This window comes from Anas acuta, chromosome 3 (assembly GCF_963932015.1).
Source record: "Anas acuta chromosome 3, bAnaAcu1.1, whole genome shotgun sequence".
Lineage (NCBI taxonomy): Eukaryota > Metazoa > Chordata > Aves > Anseriformes > Anatidae > Anas > Anas acuta.
The window spans coordinates 92,141,664-92,162,965 of record NC_088981.1 but is presented as its reverse complement, the minus strand read 5'-3'; the positions used below and the strand labels follow the sequence as shown (position 1 = coordinate 92,162,965).

General features: G+C 38.4%; 1 protein-coding gene across 2 annotated transcripts in view; it reads left to right on the top strand.

Annotated features, from left to right (window-relative positions):
* The window catches only part of PRIM2 (DNA primase subunit 2), a 107,875-nt gene extending 89,021 nt beyond the window's left edge, over positions 1-18,854 (top strand). For both annotated transcript variants that reach the window (XM_068678287.1, XM_068678286.1), the window contains exons 13-14: positions 11,690-11,758; positions 18,276-18,854. In XM_068678287.1, coding sequence (XP_068534388.1) covers positions 11,690-11,758; positions 18,276-18,503 — 297 coding nt within the window. In that variant the 3' untranslated portion in view covers positions 18,504-18,854. The remainder of the gene's footprint in view (positions 1-11,689; positions 11,759-18,275) is intronic.
* Positions 18,855-21,302: the final 2,448 nt, after the last annotated feature.

Below are 21,302 nucleotides of genomic sequence, written 5' to 3'. Positions count from 1 at the left end.
TAGTCTGCCTGCGAAATATGCAATCAGCTTCCTAACTGGTGGTTCTGTGTCATGTCTCTTTATTAACTGGAAAATTGGAACGTGTCACTTCTGTTTAGTTCAAATGTTATCAAAATTCACAGCCGGCTCATACCAGTTGCAGCTAGCTAGGTTTGTGCTTGACAGTTTGGAAGTTCAGTTTTGGAGGTTTACCTCCCACCCCCTTATCCCTGCCCCTGCACACGCACACCATTGTCTGCCACCCCTCAGTTTTTATGGTTTCAACTATTTTTTTTGCCTCCACACGTGGAAGGACATGATACCTGTTTTTGTTAGAAAATGACTGCACTTCATACAAGTCTGTTGCTCTTTTTATGTGGATGTGGCACCCATCTGTCAGCAATTCATCATTAGGACTCTAGTTATTTAGCAGACAAATTAATGCAATTGTCTTTCTCAGCCACTCATGGGTGATCCAATCCAGTGACATCCTGGAGAGTTTTTGGGAATGGGATTATCCCATAACAGACTTTTTTTTTTATCTAACCCAGATCAATAGGATGTGTTGACGAAGTTGTTTGAGGATGAGTTGGCATGTCAATGAGAATTCAGCCCCAAAGGCCTCATTGCTTGGTTGAAGTGGGTAATGCAAATATAATAACCACCCGCTCCATTGCCAAGGTCCTGCAGATCCCCACTTCCCCAGACAAGTCTAGTATTAAAATTTTCTCCCTTTCCCAAAACACGTACCTGTACTTCGTGTTCTCAATGTCAAAAGTAGCTCCTTCTTTTTATATTCAGAGTTTTATTGGTTCAACTAATAAGTAACCTTCCTACCATTTCTAGAAGGGGTTAGCAATGTAGTGGCTTAGCAGATCCCTGTGGAGGTCAAGGAATCGTTCTCCGCTGTGCTGTGTGTGAGGAGAATTAATTGGATTATCACAAGAGCTAGTAGGATCTACAGCTATGAGCTCCTTACCCTATGTAAAAGAGAAGGTTTTCTGTTTGCAGCCTCCTCTGAGGAGTAGAGGGAAGGATGCATCACTACGAACCTGAAAAGCAAGGTAGTAACTATCACCGCTGCAGCAAGTGATACTCCCTCAGCATCACCATCAAGATGTAAGCTGGGAGAACACTTGAGTAAATAAAAGTTGGTTCAAGCTAACGTGAGATTAACCTTTTTTTTTTTTTAGTTAATACATTTTTCACCTAAACAAAATGTTTCCAGAGCTAGATTCCTTACATGCTATCAGTGTAAGACGTGCTTCTTTTCAAGAATGTGTCTGCTTATACCCAGGAGACCTCTTGGGTGGATGGTTTGTGCTGTAAAATGTTTCCTATGTTTATCTGACAATGTGTGAATCTGTTATGCAGCCATTGTCATGGAAACAGATGAGATTTTCAAAAGGCATCTCCATGCATGGTCTCAGGCAGCATCTCTGTGTATAGGGGCACGAGGTCTGCCGAGCTTGCCTCCTAGAGTTCTTTTCACGTGCTCACCAAGCATTTTGTGACATACTGTCCTGTATTTCTTCTTGAACTTGACGCTCCGGGGCACTCCCTCTCCTGGGTAAATGGTGTTTGTGAGAGGAGTATGTCTCGGTAGTAGATGTTTCTCTCCTGAACGCAGAAGCTCGCTTTAAGGGGTTGACAGTTCGAGAGTTTCTGTTCCCTACTGAGATCAACTTCTCATTGTGAAACTAAGGTTGGTTGGAAACCCATCAGGCCTGCCGTAAGTATCAGCTTCCCTCATCAGGAGGTGCCAGAGAAGCTGTGGCAGCCCAGGACATGCACAAAGAATTTTCGTACCCAAAATGAAATAGAGCTGCTGTCTTAGCTTTAATTTGTTCAGGTATGAATACAGATGTTAAAGCTTGAATTTGATGGAGACCTAGCTGACATCTTTGTTAGCAGCGCATGGAGGTTTGCAGTTCTTAGTTGGGGGACTCTTACTTTTTCATAGCTGTCTGCTGAACCCTTATTATCTCCAGTTCATGCACAGTGATCTGGATCAGAGCTGTTGTTGTTTGGGGTTATTCCTTTCCATTTGTTCAAACATTTTTTAGTGTTCATCAAGCTCCTGGTGACAAGCTAATCTTCAGGACATTTTTTGCTGATTAGGGTCCCAGGGGTTGTTACATCCCATGCTCTTTTGATGTTTGAAGTGTTTCTCTTCGATAATCTTTGTGCCATCTGTCAACACAAAACTATGATTTATTCCTGAATATGCTGGGTTCAACGAGGGGATGTAGGCTCCTGGATGGTGGTGGTTTATCTTCCACAAAGTGAGTTAACAGTGCTTTAGACCATCAGATGTGGATTTGTGGTACACCAACAGCCACATCAGTGAGTTTTTTCCCTAGTTCTCCTGTAACTTTCACAGTTTATCTAAAGAGGTCCTTGAATCATGAACGCCAGGCTGCCTAGTTGGTCCCAAGTTGCTCAGAGATGGCTGCAGGTGGGTGTTGTTTTTTTCAGAAATAAATGCAAGCAGCAGCCGTTTGGATGCGTTTCCCATCCTGTATCTGGTTTATGCCTTCTGTTTTATAGGTTCTTTCCAAATCACCTGTGCTCCAACTTGATTTTAGTTCTGGGATTTTAATCTGCTGTTTTAGAGTGCTCATCTGTCTTAACTTCAAGCCCATGAATTATTGTCCGTGTCTTTGTTTAAGAAGCTTGTTCCTTATGGCTATTGTATGAGCCAGAAGGTAAGCTATTGTCATGCCTGTATGGCTGAGATTTTACTCAGAAGGTTGGTTTTCCAGTGCTGTTCTCAATCTTTTTTTTCTAGGGCTGTCTATCATACTCTTGTGATAAGTACTCTTTTTCCTAAAAGGTTCATAAGACCAGGAAATTCCTGAGGTTTTTCATATGAATAAAGCATTCAGCTGGTCTGTGGTGGGAACAAAAGCCGTCCTCACAGTGCTTTCCTGAAGGGCTCACATGGACAAGGTGTGAAACAGGAAAGCTGGACTTTGGGACCGTGGTGCAGAGTAACTACTGCCAGACCTGACATGAGTCGGTGATCAGTCTGAGCCTTGCTTCCATTGCAGTCATTTTGTGGCAGAGCTGGTAGTGATGGAGACATTGAATGTGTAAATCTGCTTGATGCGAGGTTCCTCGGTCCAGCCAGCCATCTGAGGTTGGATTTTCTGAGGCTGTCTTCAGCAGAGACAATCTCAGAAAAATGATCTTTCTGAAGTAATACAGGAAGTGACTCCCAGGTCTTGCCTACTTATTATATACCCTGAAGCAGAAAGAATTAATCCTGATGTTTATTCCAAGAACCAAATTATTTGACTTGTATTTAGTTCCCATTTTCCTTGGGATAAGCTATTTCTTTATTTGTGAAATTAGATTTTTTGTTTGTTTAAAAATTGCTTCTTGGAGAAGTAATATGGTTAGCTGACAATCTAATGTGTGATTGCATAGTATTTGCATTATATTTTGGACCACATTTCATTTCTGTCTTTTGGTATACTGCTAATCAGGTAAAATCTTTATAAAACCGCTTCTGAGAAAAGCTAATCAATTTGAAGAATACGAAGATTAAAGCATATGCAAGATAAACGCATCTGTTGTGGTGCAATGCTAAATGCACTATAATACGTTGCTGACATATCTCAAATGGAAAAATAGTGGTGATAGGCTTTGAATTTAGACTTGTTTTAAAAATATATATTCTTGAAGAAATTGCTCAGGTCTTTTTCCCAATTCACTGCTATCACAATAGCAAAAGGTGATAAAACTTGTGGTTCTGCAGTAAGGAGAAACAGGAGACCTACATTCATTTTTGCTTTTGCTCCAATTACTACTTTTTTTTTTTTTTTTAGAAAAAATGCTGATGTAAATGAATAGAAGATAGATAACTTTAAGAAGAAAGAATGTTCTTTCTAGTAGAATTATTCTCTTAATTTAAAAAGCTTTTTTCCGTAATTGGATTAAATTAAAGATTCTAAACGAGTCATTGAACTTTGGCCAATGTTTTCTGACAAGTTTGATGTTTTGGGGGATTGGGGAGTGTTAAAAGGGAGAGAAATGAATTAGTTAAGCCATGGCTGGGCAAACCACACTCCCCCTTCTGACAATTTAATATTAGAAAAGTTTCAGATCATTCCTAGCTGTAAAAATGTTTTCCCTTGCAGCTGAAGAATTTTGCCCTAACCGCAGTTAGTGCTGGCAGTGTTTCTGTGAGTTTTGAGGATATAATTCAAGTAAGAATTACTGATAGTTATTAACCTATTATTTATTGTGGAGATTTATAAAAACAGGAACAAAACCACAAGAACCATTGATACTCTTGATACAGACAAATCTCATGTAAGACTGGTTTTGCTATCACAGTGAAGTTTGGTGCATTAAAGTTCCTCAAAAATTCTCTTAGCAATTGCAATATTAAGTCTTTTTCGACTTGTGGCTATAATAAATATTTAATTAATGATGATATCATATGGGACTTTATATTTATTAATTTAACTCTTTTCAAATATTCACATTTTTACTTGGAGCACAGATATAGTGAGATTTTTTTTTTTTTTTTTTTGTGGCAGGATTCTTCCCCAGTAAATTAACCAGTTAAAATTCAAGTCCTAAAATAGGGTATCCTTACATACTGGCTGCCAAGAAATTTTTAAAAGGCATTAGACCTTTGATCTAGAAGTTGTACATCATTTGCATCTCTCAAAAGATGAGTTAAGGCTGCTTGTTTGCTTTCCAGAATTGCTCACATGGTTATTGTCTTTACTATATCAAAATCTGCAAATGTTTTGAAACAATTAAATCTTTCCAGGTGGGCAGTTTAAGAGTCTGAGAATATGATTATGTCAAGGAAACCTCGTTAGTGAAAATAAATCTTTGTGGCAATCTGGTGTGGATTTGTGTAAATACGAATGATGAAAGTTTCCATATATTTTCCATATACGGCGACCAGTTATTGATAGGAGACAGCATTCAGCCTTTCCATTATTTTGAAAATAAGAGCTTTATGTTAGATGAAATGCGGGAGACATACTCCTGAGATTATACTTTCTCTGATTTACTCTATAGACATGGTATTTTGAAACTGTACTTTGCTTGTGGTTCCTCAGCTAAACTATGTGCCCTGTCTTTATTTAGTTTTCAAGCGTGAACATACTTATTGATTTCGTTAGGACTACTTTGGCATAAGCTGAACAAATACAAATACAAATCTATCTAGGCAATACTACGTAAGTTTTGTTTTCCATTATTAAAACTCTCTTCTATTCTTACCATTCAGGTATAATGTGTCTTGATCAACTTCCTTGACTTTTCTTGTATATGTTTGTTGGTGTTGTGGTGTTAGTATTACTGACACCATCGATGGAGAGTATTAGCATGACATAATTTAATGTCTTAAGTGTTTCATGACATGGGTTAAAGCTATTCTAAACATTTCAGTTGACAGTATTTCTTAGTTTTCCCAATCTTCATTTTTTTTTCTGCTAAGTTGAAACAAATATTAGGAGTGAGAAGGTACATATGGCTATTGGCAGGTGAGGGTGAGATTGTTGTTGTTAAAAAGGGTGTATGCAATGAAATAAGAGTGGGTTGTTCTAAAATCTGGTTGAAGGACTGGTAACTGACAGCAAGTGTCAAACTGAGGGACTGATGAACTGGCTTGTGTGAGTGAAACGGCATAGAAAAAGAAAACTTAAGAGAATGCAAGAAAGGTACAGAAACACAGTGAGGAGCGTAGCTAATCTGTTTGATATCAAAAAGCTCTAAGAATACAGCGTAGTCAGTATATGCGTGGATTTCATTCTACATAGAACATGGTTTTAAGTACTTAAGACCAATGTTTTATTATATTGGAAACCAGTAAAGGTTGGATTAGAAAATACACTTTTTAAAACTTGGATTTGATATTCTAACCACCAGAATAATGTAATAAAAACTCATGGTCAGTAGGTATGAGAGTGTCTATGACTGAATCACAGAATGGTTGAGGTTGGCCGGGACCTCTGGAGGCATCTGGTCCAACCTCTGCTCGAGCAGGGTGCCCATGCCCACGTCCAGGTGGCTTCTGAAGATCTCCAGGAAGACTCCTCAGCCTCTCTGGGCAACCTCTGCTAGCACATAATCAAATTTGTCTTTTAGAGTAATAGAATTACATGCTGTTTAGGGTGAATAATAATAAAATTAGAGTAAAAAGCACACTTTCTCCCACTGTTGGAGAAGAATGTCATTAGTTTCAGCAAGTTCAATTTAAAGTATTTAAATTCACTAGTCAAATCTTAGACTTCAGAACCACGTGCTTATTAGCCTAAATTAGTCCTGCTGCTATGGAAGACAGTTTTACCCTCTGTTTGTCTGTGCTTCTTGAGTTTCCATTCCTTCCCTCATGCTGGCCTTATGACTACATGGTAAAATAGATGAAAAAATTATCCTTTACCTGGGCAAAGGGAAGAGGACTGAGTTTCACATTCAGCCTGTCATTAAAATGGAGATGGCAGGAATGAGGGGGCAGAATTAGGATCTGTCTCTACACTTCAGCAGCTTCAATTTATGGAGTATTAAACTGCTCGTGACATTTTTATTTAGACCAGAAAGGAGGAACAAGGAATCGCACAGAAGATATCAAAGGTTTAAATGCACTGTTCAGGATGAGAGTACAGGTAAACATGAAAACACAACAATACGTGTGAAGCAAGTTGTCTTAGGTCATTGTTCTTGAAACTGCTGCTTTGTAAACTTAGAATGTACATGAAGTAAAAATTTTATTTTGTAAAGTGTTTTGATTTTGAAGTATTTCAGATGCTTGCTTTCACACTAGATAACAGTCCAGGCTTTGACCGAGCTTTTCCTTGCTATACAGGAATATGGGTTATCTATCAAGTCTAAAAACAGGCAGCACTGGCTTTTAAAATAAGTGGCTGTGAACACATACAGGATTTGTCAAGTTGAATGAAAATGTGTCACTGAAACATAGCCTCAAATTTTTGATTAAAAGTGTCCATTATAAAATGTGCTATTCCAAAACTTTTCTTTTTGAAATCGGAGAAATGAAATGCTCAAATGCAGAAGGGTTAATGCACCTGATGTTCACACCGTTATCTTTCAGCAGGAGGCTGTGTAAAACTTTGGAAAAGTAAGCAAGCAAACAAACACAACTGGCATTAGAGCTGTTTCCTTTTAAGATGATTAACTCGGTTTAAATTAATGTCTGTCTTCATTAAAGAAGCTGCCCAGGGGTTGCTGCAACAAATATAGTCACATATTGATGTTTTCTTCTCATTCAGACATTCATTTATTCTTAAGTGTTTAATGAGTTCCCCACTGTCATACATAAAACAAGAACTTAAGACTGGAAAGCCTGTACATTAAAAATGGAGGGGGGAAAACTACAGGTATTTTAAAAGAGATGTTAATAAAATACCTCCATCAAGGTCATGACTGCCTTCTATTTTTACCTTTGCAAAGCATACTGGGTTAGGTTTTGTTACTTCATGGTTGGGATGCAAGTGGCAGGGGAGAAGCTGAGCTGTTGTGTGATGCTGAGTGCCATGAGATTAGGTATTTTGACTGCAAAAGGACAAGTGACAGAGTGTAAGAGGAACAGGAGCTCTGGCAAGGATGTAGCAATGGTCTTCCAGCCTGCGAGGGAGTCCTAGAGGGAAAACAGAACTTAAACGTGAGAAAATTTATGCTACATTACACAAACAAAACCTTCAAAAATTGCTGGTGATCAGTTTAAAATATAAAAGAAGTATTAAAAAATGGAGAAGAGATTTTTCTGTGAAGTGCATTGTGGAGTCTTGGGGCAGGACTGATGCTCAGGTGGTCACAAACTGACCTGAAACAGAAGAAAACGTGAATGTATTCAGATATGTTCCAGCAGTTGCCCCCCGTCATATCTTCAGTCACCTTTGAAATAAAATGAAGGTTAGAAATGAGTCACGCTTAACTGAATCTACAGCAGAAGGACTTCGGTTTTGGAAAATATAAGGTAATTCAGCCGTTTTCAGATAAAATGAACTAACTTTGAATAAGTGAAATTAACAATGGATAATTGCAGAGCTCAAACTACCCAGCTCTGCAGCATCTTAGCTGTAAAAGCTGAAGGTCCATAAAGCAGGTGGCTGCATGCAGCTGCCAAACATCATCTTAACCTCATTAGTAGTCAGTAAAGCACCATCACAAAAGCAAGTTGCAGATGGCGGGGAAAGAAAAGGCACATAAGAACTAACAAAAGGAGTCCTTGAGTATGTACCGTTACTTGCAAAATAAAGCAATTTAGTGTAAATGTCTGAATATATGTGGAGGCAAAAGATTGCTGCTGGTAATTAAGGTAGTTTTGAGTGGAGGTCTGTTTCTGGGTAGCACCAGCGAAAAGCAGCTGCAAGTTTGCTTTCATTACGAGCACAATCGTAGTAGGAACGATAATATTTATTATGAATGATAATTCTGTTTTATTTAAATAGAGCATTGCTTGTTCCTCTCCCATAGAGCACTCTTTCCTAGCTGGTTCTGCTGTTGCCATTATTAACTCTTTATTTCGACTTAGAATACCCAGTTGATCTACTAGAGCTGTTCTTCTTCTGGTATGTTTATTGTAATCTTTACTTCTCAACCCCATCATATACAAAAAAAAAAGTTAATCTGTTTTCATGTGATGTGACTGATGTAAAGCTATGTGCCAATTATCAGATTTATGCTTTGTGTGCCTTCTGTGTGCCTCTCAGAAGGGATGGGAGCTGAATTACAACTGCTGTTCCCTGACTGAGTCACAAATGTTTGTCTGGCTTTTCCACCCAGCCACAGTTTTTAATCACCACGTAGGAATTGTCTAGCTTTGTCATCTCTACCTGTCAAATTTGGCTGAAATTTTGCTAACCAGCCAAAGATGAGGAGGTTATGTGATGGAGAGGGGAAAGGAGTAGGAATAATGCAAGGTGAGTGCACCTACTGGTGCAACCAGGTACATTGATTTGAGAAATTGGATGGAAGTCCCTGCTCTCTTCTGGCCTGCGTGCTGATCTGTGGAGCACTGGCAGTGGTGAGAAGAGCTGTGAAGACCTAATTGCCAACTTCAACAGCGAGGTGAAGGTAGGGGTTCCCCTAACAGCTGTACTCCAAGCTGCATGTGTCTTTGTATTAGTGCAGCAAAAAAAAATAAAAATAAATGTGTGTGGTGACAGAATAGCAGCCTCTGGGAGGTTTGAGGAGGAGACTGGAGGGAGTGAGGACAGTAGGTCCTTGGTGAAAGTGCAGTGAAGGTGGGAAGTGATGATTGAAATTGCAAAATCATTCCTTAAGAGTTTTAGGTTCCTCAAGGCCAACTCTGGTAATGCTACGTGTCGGCAGTATCGATTCGATGGAGTACTCTTCTCCACTCTAAAGGTGGGTCAAGATTTTCCCGAGGATGGGTCAGGGCTTAAATGGGCCTGGTTTCAGAATGGTTTGTTCTGGATAATCTCTCCTGCAAAAGTGGAATTTATTTATAAGTGCCGCTTCATTCTCTCGTCATCCGTACCGTGTCAGTGATCCCTCTTCTGATGTCTGTCACTTGAAGTCATTTTTGCACTGAACCGTCAGAGACAACAACAGCAGCTTGATCTCACATCCTGTGAATCACCGAGTTAGTGAATCAAAAGCCAGCTTTGATAATTCTTGCCTTTTCTGCTTTTCAGGAGAGTTGGTAATGGTAGCATCGATGCAAAAAGCAGCTGTAGCTGTGGTCTGGAATTGAAAAGTTAAGCTGCAGTATGACTAGTAGCCTTGTAACCGAGCAACTTTTCTTAAAAGTTCTCTTAAATTAGAAGATAACCTCCATATCTTTAAACTTGGAGGTTTTATACTCAGAAGTCGCTGATACTTCAGAAAGCTTCTGTTGGCTCACTCGGTTCTGAGTCTTACAATGCCTTTCCACCTGAGGTTTTGAACTGTTTACTTACACTGAGGTGTAATCTTGGGTAAATGAATAATTCTTAGGAGACCTTAAGGGTTCATGAGCTAGATTGAATTAGTTGACTTATGCCAGCCGGAAGGTTTAGTTGAGAAAAATCTGAATGCTAGGAAATAACTCGGGGCAAATGTTTCTTTCTGCTAGCCAGTGGACCCGTAGGTCTTACGATCATGACTCTGAATCAGGAGGAAAATACAGTGGGGCACAATGGCTTTTCGGTGTAATGAAACCTGCTCTAACAACTCTGTCCTGTTGGAATACACATAAATGTAAAAATCTGGGATTTTTACTTAAAACCCCTTTTTTTCATTTTTAAATACATGCATGCATACAATGTTGTGAGCATTTACTTGAAGATAGAGAGAGCTCTTTTGCACGGTAGGGATTTCATTGTAAGGAACAGGCAGAGGAAGACGTAAGGCAAAATGGAATTGAAGGGTTTCGAAGGGACGAATTTTCTTCAGCCCTTTGCGTAATGTGACACGGATTTTTTCAGTTGTTTTTAAAGGGAGGGATATATATATGTGTGTATATTTGTATGTGTATATGTGTGTGTGTATTAAGAGTGCCGAATTTCAGACTTCATTGCCTGGCTGGCCTTGGTCTTGATCTTTTACAGAAGATTTAACAGGAAGTGGCAAGAGGCATAGAAATGTAATCAGTTGAACTATAACAGAGAAACAATGCAGTTAAGTACTTTCTTGGCAGTGTGTTGCCATTTTTATCCATTCAGCAAATGTAATTTATTTATATATCTGTCAATAAATACAAGGCGGCATCCAATAATGAGTGCAGCAGGGATTTAAGCCGGAGTGTATTGCTGTGTTTGACACAAAGGTCAAACCTGGGAAAGGGCCTCGAAATTAACATTTCTTGAAAACTATTTTTCCTTCCAGTGAGGTTATCTCTTAATTCCAGCAATCTTCTCTGTTTGATAAGCAGAGCGCGCATACGTTTTGCTTCTGTGAAGGAGGGAGGAGGTGATGAAACTTAAATAAATAAATAAAAATTCGGGCGGCATTGCGTGCTGCTGATAAGAATGGAACTTTATACAGCACAGAAGAGATTACATGCGGTAGAATTGGGAAGCAAATTGTATTTACAAAAGATGGCATGATTTTCCTAATAGGTGTTGAAAACAGGCTATTCACTCATGTATTCTGCTGAGCCTGGCTAGAAATAACTACATTTCAAAAAGGACAAATCTGATTGAAGGTAGAAGCATTCCCCTCTCACAGACACTTGTCTAAAGGGTTTGCATTAAATTTTCTTGATGGGAGCGCAGTTGCGTTTCATTCTGCATCTGTACAAGCTGGTAATGTGGAAAATAAAAATACAAATAGTGTACTCTTGATTGCTTCATGCTTCAACCACTTGAATTACTAGATTTATGTCTGCAATTATGGAAGAGATGTTGCAATATGATAGTTCGGCAATAACTGTCACAATTGTATTACCAAAATATATATACAACTCATTTTTGAAGTTAAGGGTATTAAAATTAAGTTTTAGAGACCAGACGTATCTTCCTGGGGTTTTATCTTGTTTTTAATGTGGCCGGGGTGTTTTTAAAGAACTATGCAGTGTGTCTAAATGCTGTCACTTATTAATAGAATACACGAGTCAAAGATGTCATGTGCTGCAGCATCCTGCGAGGTATTATACATGTCTGCTGAGAAGAGTGATATTTACCTTGTCATGGTAACATCAACAAGATGCAGAATTCTCTGGTTCTATGTCTGTGCTACCTATGAAGCTTTAAATTTTTTTTCTTCCTCTGTTTAGATCCTGGATTTGGTGAAGGGCATGCATTTCCAGTTGGCCTGTCAGAAGTACTTTGAATTGACACACGATGTAAGTAGCTACTAATTTTTGTTATGCTATAATCACCGTTTTTGTCTCAAGGAAGGCTATGGAAATCGTGCATGAAATCCAGAGGCTTTTTGCAGCTTTCACATCCATCAGCTGTCTTGCCTTGTTGGCTTTCATTTCAATAATTTCTCATATTCCTGTGTAATTTTCTACATTTACATATTGATGTTATTTGCTATCCTGAATGTTACGAGATACAGTAAAAGGTTATGATTTCTTCCTAAAAATGTCAAAAATGTTAAATTTTGTCTATTTTAAGCCCTTCAACTTTTTCAATACCCTGTTTTTAAACAAACTGTTCTTTTTAACCCGTAATGCGTGTTTGGTATTTTGAGATACACCTTAAAAAATAAACAGAATAGATCTAACAAATGTAACTGAAACTCTAATCTTCCACCACTTACAGAGTTAATATTGTTTATTTTCGTTTGATATTTTATCATGTCTTTGGTCACATGTGATGATTTTTTAAAGCAAACTGAACATTCACAGACCTTTCCCACTTGCTTAATCATAAGCTTCTATAAAATATTAAAGCAAGATCCACAAAACTGTAAGACAGAGAATGGCAGTAACATACCTCCTGCATGATTTCTTGATTCAAAAAATAGTTTTCTCATTGGTTTGAGGTTCCTTATTGTCAAGAAAAAGCAACAGAGAGCAGTCTTTCTTATAAATTTGTCCTCTCCACAGCTGAAAAACACCCCCTTTCAAATATCAGAATGTGGAACAGTATTGTTCAAAATCTGGTTGAGGATTAGATGACCTACCCAGAGGCATTTGCTGTTGACTTCTTTTGTTCTTATTGGTTTTCACATTTGATTTAGATGGAACTGCTTGTTTCCTCAAATTCCCAGCAATCATTAGGATGAATATGTAGCATAAGTGTACTTTGAAGCCATATGCAGTATTGGCAGTTTGGCAGCTGTAATTTGAGAGGAACACTTTATCTTACCGTCAAAGATGATAAAATGGCTGTAATGATCTGAAAGGAAATTCAAAATTATGTATTATTTCAAATTTAGATAATATGTACCCTGTGTATAGCTAAGGCGGTAGAAATAATATTCCCAAGATGATTGTGAACCCAAGGTCGGTATTCACTGAAGAATAAATCAACACGGTGCTGAATATGTGTTGTGTTTTAGTAAAGCTGTCTTTCCGTTGTCCTATGGTAAATTCCCACAAAGCTTTATTTTTTTCAGTACTGGGTAATATGAATGTGTGTCTTCGCTGCTTGCACTAAGGAAATCATCATTCTGCTTTGCTGTTGTTTCATACTTTAGCTAGAGATTCATCTTATTTGTTCTGTTTTCATTCATTTCATGTAGAAATGAAACTGTCATCTAACAACAGCTCCGTCCTGAAGGCTATCAAAATCTTCCCAAGAAACAATAGGAAGCATTACGATTGTTCTTTTTCATGCATTCAACTTTCCTGAGAATTTCTGCATAGGTTGGATGTAAATGTAGCCTCCAGGGAATAAGTGCATTTTATGTATAGGTTTCAAGCCACAGGCACAATTTCTTTTAATATGGGTTATTTTTTTGAACAAGAACTGTAGTTTTTTTGTCATGTTTTGTTTTTGGGGAAGAAGGAACTAGAATCTCTAGATGATGAGCTTCTAAAAGTCCTGCCATCCCAAAGCCTGCATGCCATCATTTTCAGCCCAGGTGATCAACCTAGTGAAAAAAGATTTTGTCAAGTTCTTTGTCCAGCTGGGTGCCCTAGTAACCCTTACTACAAAATCATGTTTAATAGACATGGAATAACTTACTGCTTTCTAAATCCCCCTGTGAAGACCCTCTGACATGTAAAAGCTTATAAATGCAGATATTGGGAATGCTGTCCACATAAGTAAATGGAACAATTTAATGTGGAACAATATGGTGTGTTAGGTCCCCTTCTATTGTTTACTTCTTAAGGTGGCTTGAATGGGTTTGAGGCGATAGGGCTTTGAATTTTTAATCCTGATAATTTTTCTATAATCCACTAAGTAATTTTACTGAACTTGGGCAATTTGCTTGAAGTTCACTTAAGAGAATGCAGTGAAAGCAGTGGCTTCAAAACTGGTAGAGGCAGAACATGGACAGATGCTGTTGGGGTTCCTGCTGTTAGTTCCTGTCATTGTTGTTCCAGCACCGAAAGCTGAATGCACAGAAAGTCACTTTCAGCAGTTTGCATGTCACATGCTTATGTGGGCATATCTATCTATTTATTTATTTATTTATTTGGAGAATTTAACTGCTAAATTCATTAACAATATGCTGAGAACGATTTTTCTGTCCTGTAACTACATGTTTTAGTAACTTTATTTTCATGGGGAGGATTAAAAAAAAAAAAAAGTGTCTCTGTAATTGATGATAGCTAACCGAGCAATATAACCTTTGCTTTCCTGTATATGAAGAGCAGAGCTATTCGGTGGAAGAAGTTTCTGAAGAATCAAGGGTATAAGGTTGATTGTTATCGTTTTGTCAAATAGGTGAACAGTCTTGAGTAAAACTTTTCCAGAAATAATGGACTGGTTTACCTGGAGAATTCTCAGCTTCAATTTTGTAATCTGTTCAGAATTTTATAAAGGAAGTTTTTGATGTATTTTAGGCAAAGCTGTTGTGTAACCTATGATTTTTGAAAGAGTTTATAGTTCTTACATAGCTTAAACTTATACCATAAATGTCTTTGTATTAGAGACTTGCATAATTAAGGTGATGTTTTTCTAAGTTTACAGAGTCAGTCTCACACTATGTCTACTTAAGAGCTCTCTGCATTTCTTCTCCATCATCATTTATCAGGCTTATATTGCACTTTATTCTCATGCTGGCAGCAGTTTTGCTGTTGGCTTCAGTAGTGTAGTGCTTGACACTAAGTCAGTCCTAGTAAGTCCAGCTGAACTATGGGAATGGGAATGTTCACAACTAATTGGGGAGAATGGGGGAGGTGCTTTGCACCTCAACATTTGGTTATGGCATACCTAAATGCTGCTTTTTTACCCAAAGTAAGTAGTCACAGTAATGAGGAATTCCTTTCACAGTTACAATAGCAGATAGATTTTATTTTAATTTTGTTGATAGAGTTGAATAATAATTCAAAATAGAGAAAAATATTTCCACAACGAACAATTTTGATCTGGACTACATACATATACTCAAGTAAGAGACTGAAGATATGAAATCAGCTGTGAACTACTAGTGGGTTAAATTAATGTTCTTGTGTCAGCTTGCCTGTAGAAATAATTAGTGCTTTGAAACTTGATTGCAAATAAGTCGCAGTTGTACTGATCTGAGACTGACTATTATGAAAAAGAAAACCTACCTGGCTAGTGTCTGCGTTACTAAGTTGGATTCCAAATGAATTAGTTAAGCTCATTTGCACGAGTGTTGCTGTGCTAGTCACTTGCTGTACAGCTGATTATTTATATGTTAACATTCATCTTTCAACATTTTATTCCTGAGTACTGATGTTTTGCAGTCTTGGTGCATTTTTAAAGAGCAAATGAAATCTGGCACACTTAGCGACCTTTCTGGTGCCAAGGAATCACTTCTGAATAGTTTATTAAAAAAAAAAAAAAAGGAAAAAAATTGAAGTCAAAGACCATTTTTCTTAGTTTGTGATCAAATCACAAGAACATTGGACTTTTTTTAAAAATAGAAAGGGTTTGGATGATTGATATCATTTACAGTAACACCGTGATTGCTCCATGTTTTCTCTGTAATGTCAGCTATCGTTTTAAAAGTTCTTGGTTAAAAAAACAAAGATACCATAGCTACAAAGCGATTGCTTCAATTTCTTTCAAAACAACATTTGCTATAGCAGAACTGTAAAACTGGAATTTGGATGAAGGTCAGTATGTGCAAAATGTGTTGAATCCAAGAACAGTCTTGTGATAGCATCAGCTCCTGGATGGAATAAAGAGTTCTGTCTGAAGTGACAGGTCTTTTCACTTGGATCGATAGACTCTGCGAGCTTAAATTTCTGACTGCCCAGAAAATACATTTTTCTTTGGGCATAGTGGCTTCCAGATGGATTTACAGGTGTGAATGGATAAACTGATAGAGAAATCTAGTTTCTCTGCTTCTGGTAGCTGTAAGTTACCAGAAATTTACTAAGTTAACGATGAAGGTTTTCAACCTGCTGTATTTTCTTTTTGGTGTATGTTACCTAAAACACTAAAACCTGCATGAGCAAATCTAATGTAAGAAATCAAGAAAATTTCTGTATGCTTCACCTCCATTTTTGTAGTCAAGATTTATTGTGTACTTCAGTCAGAGCAGAATATTTTTGTTTGGAGACGTATTCACTGAAACCTGCTGGAAATTACGCAAAATTATTTAACACTATCACAAAGGATAATGATGATTACAAGCAAAACTTCCACTCTTCCATCTCAAGAAAAAAAAAAAAGGTGTTGGGCAGAATCCTTTTAATTAAAATAGCATTGTCTAAACTTCATCCACTAGAGCTTTATTTTAGCAGCAATTAGATGCAGAAAGGAGAAATGGTACGTGGGATCATACGACAATTTTAACTAACAGTCAGTAAGTAGCTTTTAGACAAATGCCATCAGTCACCTCTGGAAATGTGGCTGTGGGTTTTATTTATACAACGAGCTGCTTCTACAGCTCCTTCTAATTTGTTGGGTAAAGTGCCACGGAACAGAATTAGAGCTACAAAATGAGTCTTAAATTGGTCTGAAGAAAACTGAGATTTTAAGGAAAAAAAGATAATTAAGAGCTTTTCCTAAGAAAACCAGCTTTTCACTGTATTGCGTATTTTTAAGCCTTTTTGGTGTAAAGACGTAATTTAGTTCCCAGATAATGGAAATTGGGATGTGGATGAAAGCTGGCTGGATGAAACTCATCCAGATAAGATTGAAATGAAATCCAGTATTGGTTTTAGGTTTCTTTTTTGCTATGTGCCTTTTAGTTTGAGTTCCAAATGAGTGTGCTAGGCCCGCCACTTATTTTTAGAGTTTTTCAGCCAAGGTCACTTACTACAGTTGCTAATATCTTTTTTTTTTCATGCTTAAATTAGATTTTGTTGTACGTGCAGCCATTTTCTGATGGTGCTAAGATAGGCTGCAGTAATACGTTTAATCAGGAGCCCATTTAGGACGCACATTGATTCTCTGCTTTATGATTTTTCACAAGTGGCTGAAATTTAGGCTGATGGTTTTGCATATTAAATCAGCCACCGCACGTATCCTCATGCGGGGTGTGTGCGTGTGCACGTGCAAAGTTGCTCGTTAACCTGCAATCGACTCCACCTTTCTGGGAAAATGGGAAGATTGTGGCAGCAGAAAATCCCTGGTCTCTGGCTTGTTGTGTCCCATGATTGGGAATTTTTACAGATTTCCTCAGTCTTTGTCACTGGAAGGACTGTGGTGGCTTAACACTGGTAACTACTGTGGTGGGAGCTCAGCACCGCCACACCACCCTCTCACTCCCCCTCTGCAACAGAGCCGGGGGGAGAAAACAGAATGAAAATCTCATGGATTGAGATAAGGACAGGGAGATCACTCGCTAATTATCATCACAGGTAAAACAGACTCATTGTAGAGAGGTTAATGTAATTTATTACCTATTAGTAACGGACTAGAGCAGTGAGAAAATAAAAGCAAACCAAAAATATCTTACCTCCCTATCCCCTCTCTTCCACCTCCTTAATGGTCGTTCTCTGCCCCTACTCCCTGTGGGGTCCCTCCCACGGGATGCCGTCCTTCCCGAAATGAGCCTGCAGGGGCTGCCCACAGGCAGCAGTTCTTCAAGAACTGCTCCCACACGGCTCCGTCCCACGGGGTCCCTCCCCCAGGAGCAAACTGCTCCAGCACGGGTCCCCCACGGGTGGGCAGCAGCTCCCAGACCCCCTGCTCCTGCGTGGGCTCCTCTCCAACAACTGCTCCAACACACAGGAACAGTCTTAATCTGCTGCCTTGTAAATATTGCTTTTGTGGCTGCCGAGGGAAAAAAGGGGAAGAGGCAAAGCTACGGGTTTCTATTGAGAGTTTCACATTGATGCTCAAGCTCTACATTTCTATTGTTCAGTAGTAACAAGTTCCGTTTATATTCCCTACTGCTGTTTGCATTCTAGACTTCCTGTAGTCCATTTCTTAGTGTAGGAAGATAAAGATTTAGGTATAGGTTTGGATGTCCTAAATTTGTAAAGGTATACTATTTTACCTGTATTGTTTTATGGGTTTGTTTGTTTTTAGTACAGGAAAGACTGTCTAAAATACTGTCTGATTATGTCAAAGCAGTAATTTTATTCCCGGTGTGAAGGAAGAAATTTTGTGATGAAAATAAATCTGTGGTATCCTAATATTTCTTCCACTAGTATTGACAAACGGATGTATTTTTCTTCAACAATATAGAAACTTATTAAGTTTCTATATTTAGTTTATTAATAATGAAACTTATTATTAAGTTGCTAATTAAATTATTCTTGAATATGAAAAAAACCTTTTTTTCAGAAATATAATAACTTTTCCTTTCATTTTGTGCAGCTCGACGACATTGGATTTTCTTTGAATCATCCTAATCAGTATTTTGCAGAGAGTCAAAAGCTATTAACTGGTGGTAGAGAGCTGAAGAAGGAACCAAGTCATCTAGGCAACTCTCAACAAAAAAGCAATAGTCAGGAAAGCATGACTTCAACTTCTACTCCCAGCTCTTCAAATACAACAGCTGATGCAGAACTGGAGGGACTGGAGGCATACTTCACTGAAGATTAAGCAGCTATGTTTTTTTTTGTCTTCCTTTCTTTCTTCTTTAGCTGAATGTGTCCTTATACTAAGGAATATGCACTTCACTACCTAGAAGACGCAGGCATTTAGTGCTTTGAATGGGCTGATGAAAAGAAACTTACCAAGGCTGTAATCATATCCAGTGCTTATAGTTGCTGGTTTAGGATACTGGTGTATAGAGTGTGTCGAAGGATGGGAAATGAAAATTCATTCCCAATTCTTAAAGTGATTTTTGCCTGACTTGTGTTTTTTGAGTTTGTTCAAAATGTTTAATTGTTATATACCATTTTCTGGTCACTTTTATATGATTCTTATTAATAAATAAATTGTAAAATACAAGGTTGTGGTATTTCCTTTTTATCTGTCTTTGTATGGTAGTTAAGTAGGAGTTCTTGTGATCCAAGTTGTCCTCTGAAGGGGGTGAGCCAGTCTCTGTTTTCTACATGAGGAACCTGAGGGAAATCAACTCCCTTATTTGTGTATCTTGTCGCCAAATTTCGAGGGCCTTTTTGGTGCTTGAAATAGAACCAAGCAGAGTTTAGACAACCATACGAAGAAGGTAATCCAAAAAAGTGACACCACCAGCTGACTAATCTTGAAGAAGCCAAAGACTTTTTCCCTTTTCTGGAGAGTGACCTAGCTGCTGGTAAGGCCCTGTAAGCAAATACAATGTTGTTGCTAGTGACAGGCCACAGGCTTTGTAGAAACTCCGCAAACCCTCAGTACCAAGATTTCCTGGGCTTGTTTTCTCTAGACTTGGCCTACCTGGAGCTTTGTCTTAGCTCTAACAGCAACTGCCTAATAGCAGCCTTGCTTTGTACAATTGTCTGCTGTACTGCCTCCGTTTGTAACAGTTTGGGTGTGTTTCTGTAGCTAATGGCTAGTAATAAGCAGCTATTGCTCGCAGAATGATTGGATCTGTGACCTGAGGTGCTGGATAGGAACAACTCACCAGTGGCCAGCTGCTGATACTTGAAGAAATACAACATAAAGACTGGTGCAAAACAGGTTTTAGAGATAAGAGAATAAAATAGAAGAATCCAACATGAGTAAACCACACTATATAGAATGTATTTGAGTGTAATTTGCTAGAATTGCTAGACCAATGAAGAAGTCTGCAGAGCATTTTGGGAAATGTGTAACGTTACCCCCAAGTGAAGGCTGAAGAGGAGAAGGACCAACCCCCACCATCAGCATCCTGCTATTGCTGACGAACAACTTGGGACCCTGACAATTTGCTGCGTGCAGGAGGATGCTGCTGACCTTAGGACCCCAAGGGGCAATGGCAAGGTGCGTGTACCACTGAAAACAGGGAGAGATGCAAAGAAATACGTATATAACCAATATCTTGTGCTAGAGGTTTTATTTTCTCTGCAATGTTTAACTATTAATGGTGTGGCTGGACTAATGATTATTTGTTTAAATTTTGGACTAGCTGTCAATCTTTTTGCATCTTTTGCTGTTAGAAGACCATTCACAACCAGGATTCGCTGTTTCTTGAATTACTCCCTTATTTAGTGTCTGCTTTGTGTAAACTACCAAAAAACGTTACTCCTTTTAATACATGGTATCCAAAGGAATTACAGAAGTCCATCCTGAGAAAAGGCTCTGCCTGCTGGGTCCTGAAGGGCAGTTTTTGCTCTGGGCCCAAGCAGCGGGGAGGCACAGACACCTGTGGATGTTGATCTCCAGTTAATCTCTGTATGGAAGTGTTGGGCTCCACTGGTTGCATTAGATGGTTAAGAAACTGGACCTTAGGGATTTAAGTGTGCTCGTGAGTGCTAACTATCCTCTGAATTACTGAATATTGCAGTTGGAAGTGCCTTAATGAACATTGTGGATCCCTTTGGTGGAACTGAAACTGTTTCAGCCCTCCAAAGTGACTCGTGCTCCTCATGCTCCTGGTGGAACAGCTGATCGAGCAGGTCAAGGTGTACTGGATGCAGGTGGTGTGTCCCTGTCCAAGACCCACAAATGGTAATTTATGATTGAGCAGAAACATTTCTGTTTGGCCCTAGCCCTGCTAATGATGACATTTGTCACCTGCTCTATGAGTAAAACTCTTAGTGCTTCGTTTGTGAGCTCTCTCTGTGCTTTGAAATCTGTTACGGTGGGAGTGGGCTTCTTGCTCACCTATCTACATTGATTGTAACATTAGCAGCATAACGTTATTTTTAGGAACTCAAACACAGAATTTAAAAGTAATTCTCTTGTTACAGGGAGGAGAATATAAGCTCACAAATCATCTGTTGAATGAAAAATCTTCATCTGAATTGCAGCAAACAGCAATGATTTGACAAAGCCTTTGTCCTCCACTGGTTTACATCATTATCGCCAGTTTGCCTCTCTGGAGGTACTAGAAATTGCTTTGAACTGTATTTTCTTCCCTTTTATTACCTGTCAGGGGGATTGTAATAAAAATATATAATAGAAAACATACAAATCAGTGCATACAGTTACAAGTAACTAGCAAAAGTTTGTAATTTGTTTTTTTTTTTTTTTTTTTTTCTCTCTCTCTTTGAAAGCAGCTGAAGGTGATTTATTTTCATATTTCACACATTTTGACCATCTTGGCTTTGAAAGCAGAATATTTTGAATTTGATCCTTTGTAAAAACCCAAAATGAGAATCCTCCTTCGTAACAGCTGGACACTGAAGAATTATTTGTCTCCTAGAGCTTTAAACTCTTACTGCCTTGTAATTTGAATAAGAATCACTTGTTCCTTGATTACAGAGCTCTTTGAGACTGGAAAGGCAAAATCAGTAAGAATATGCAAATCAATCATTT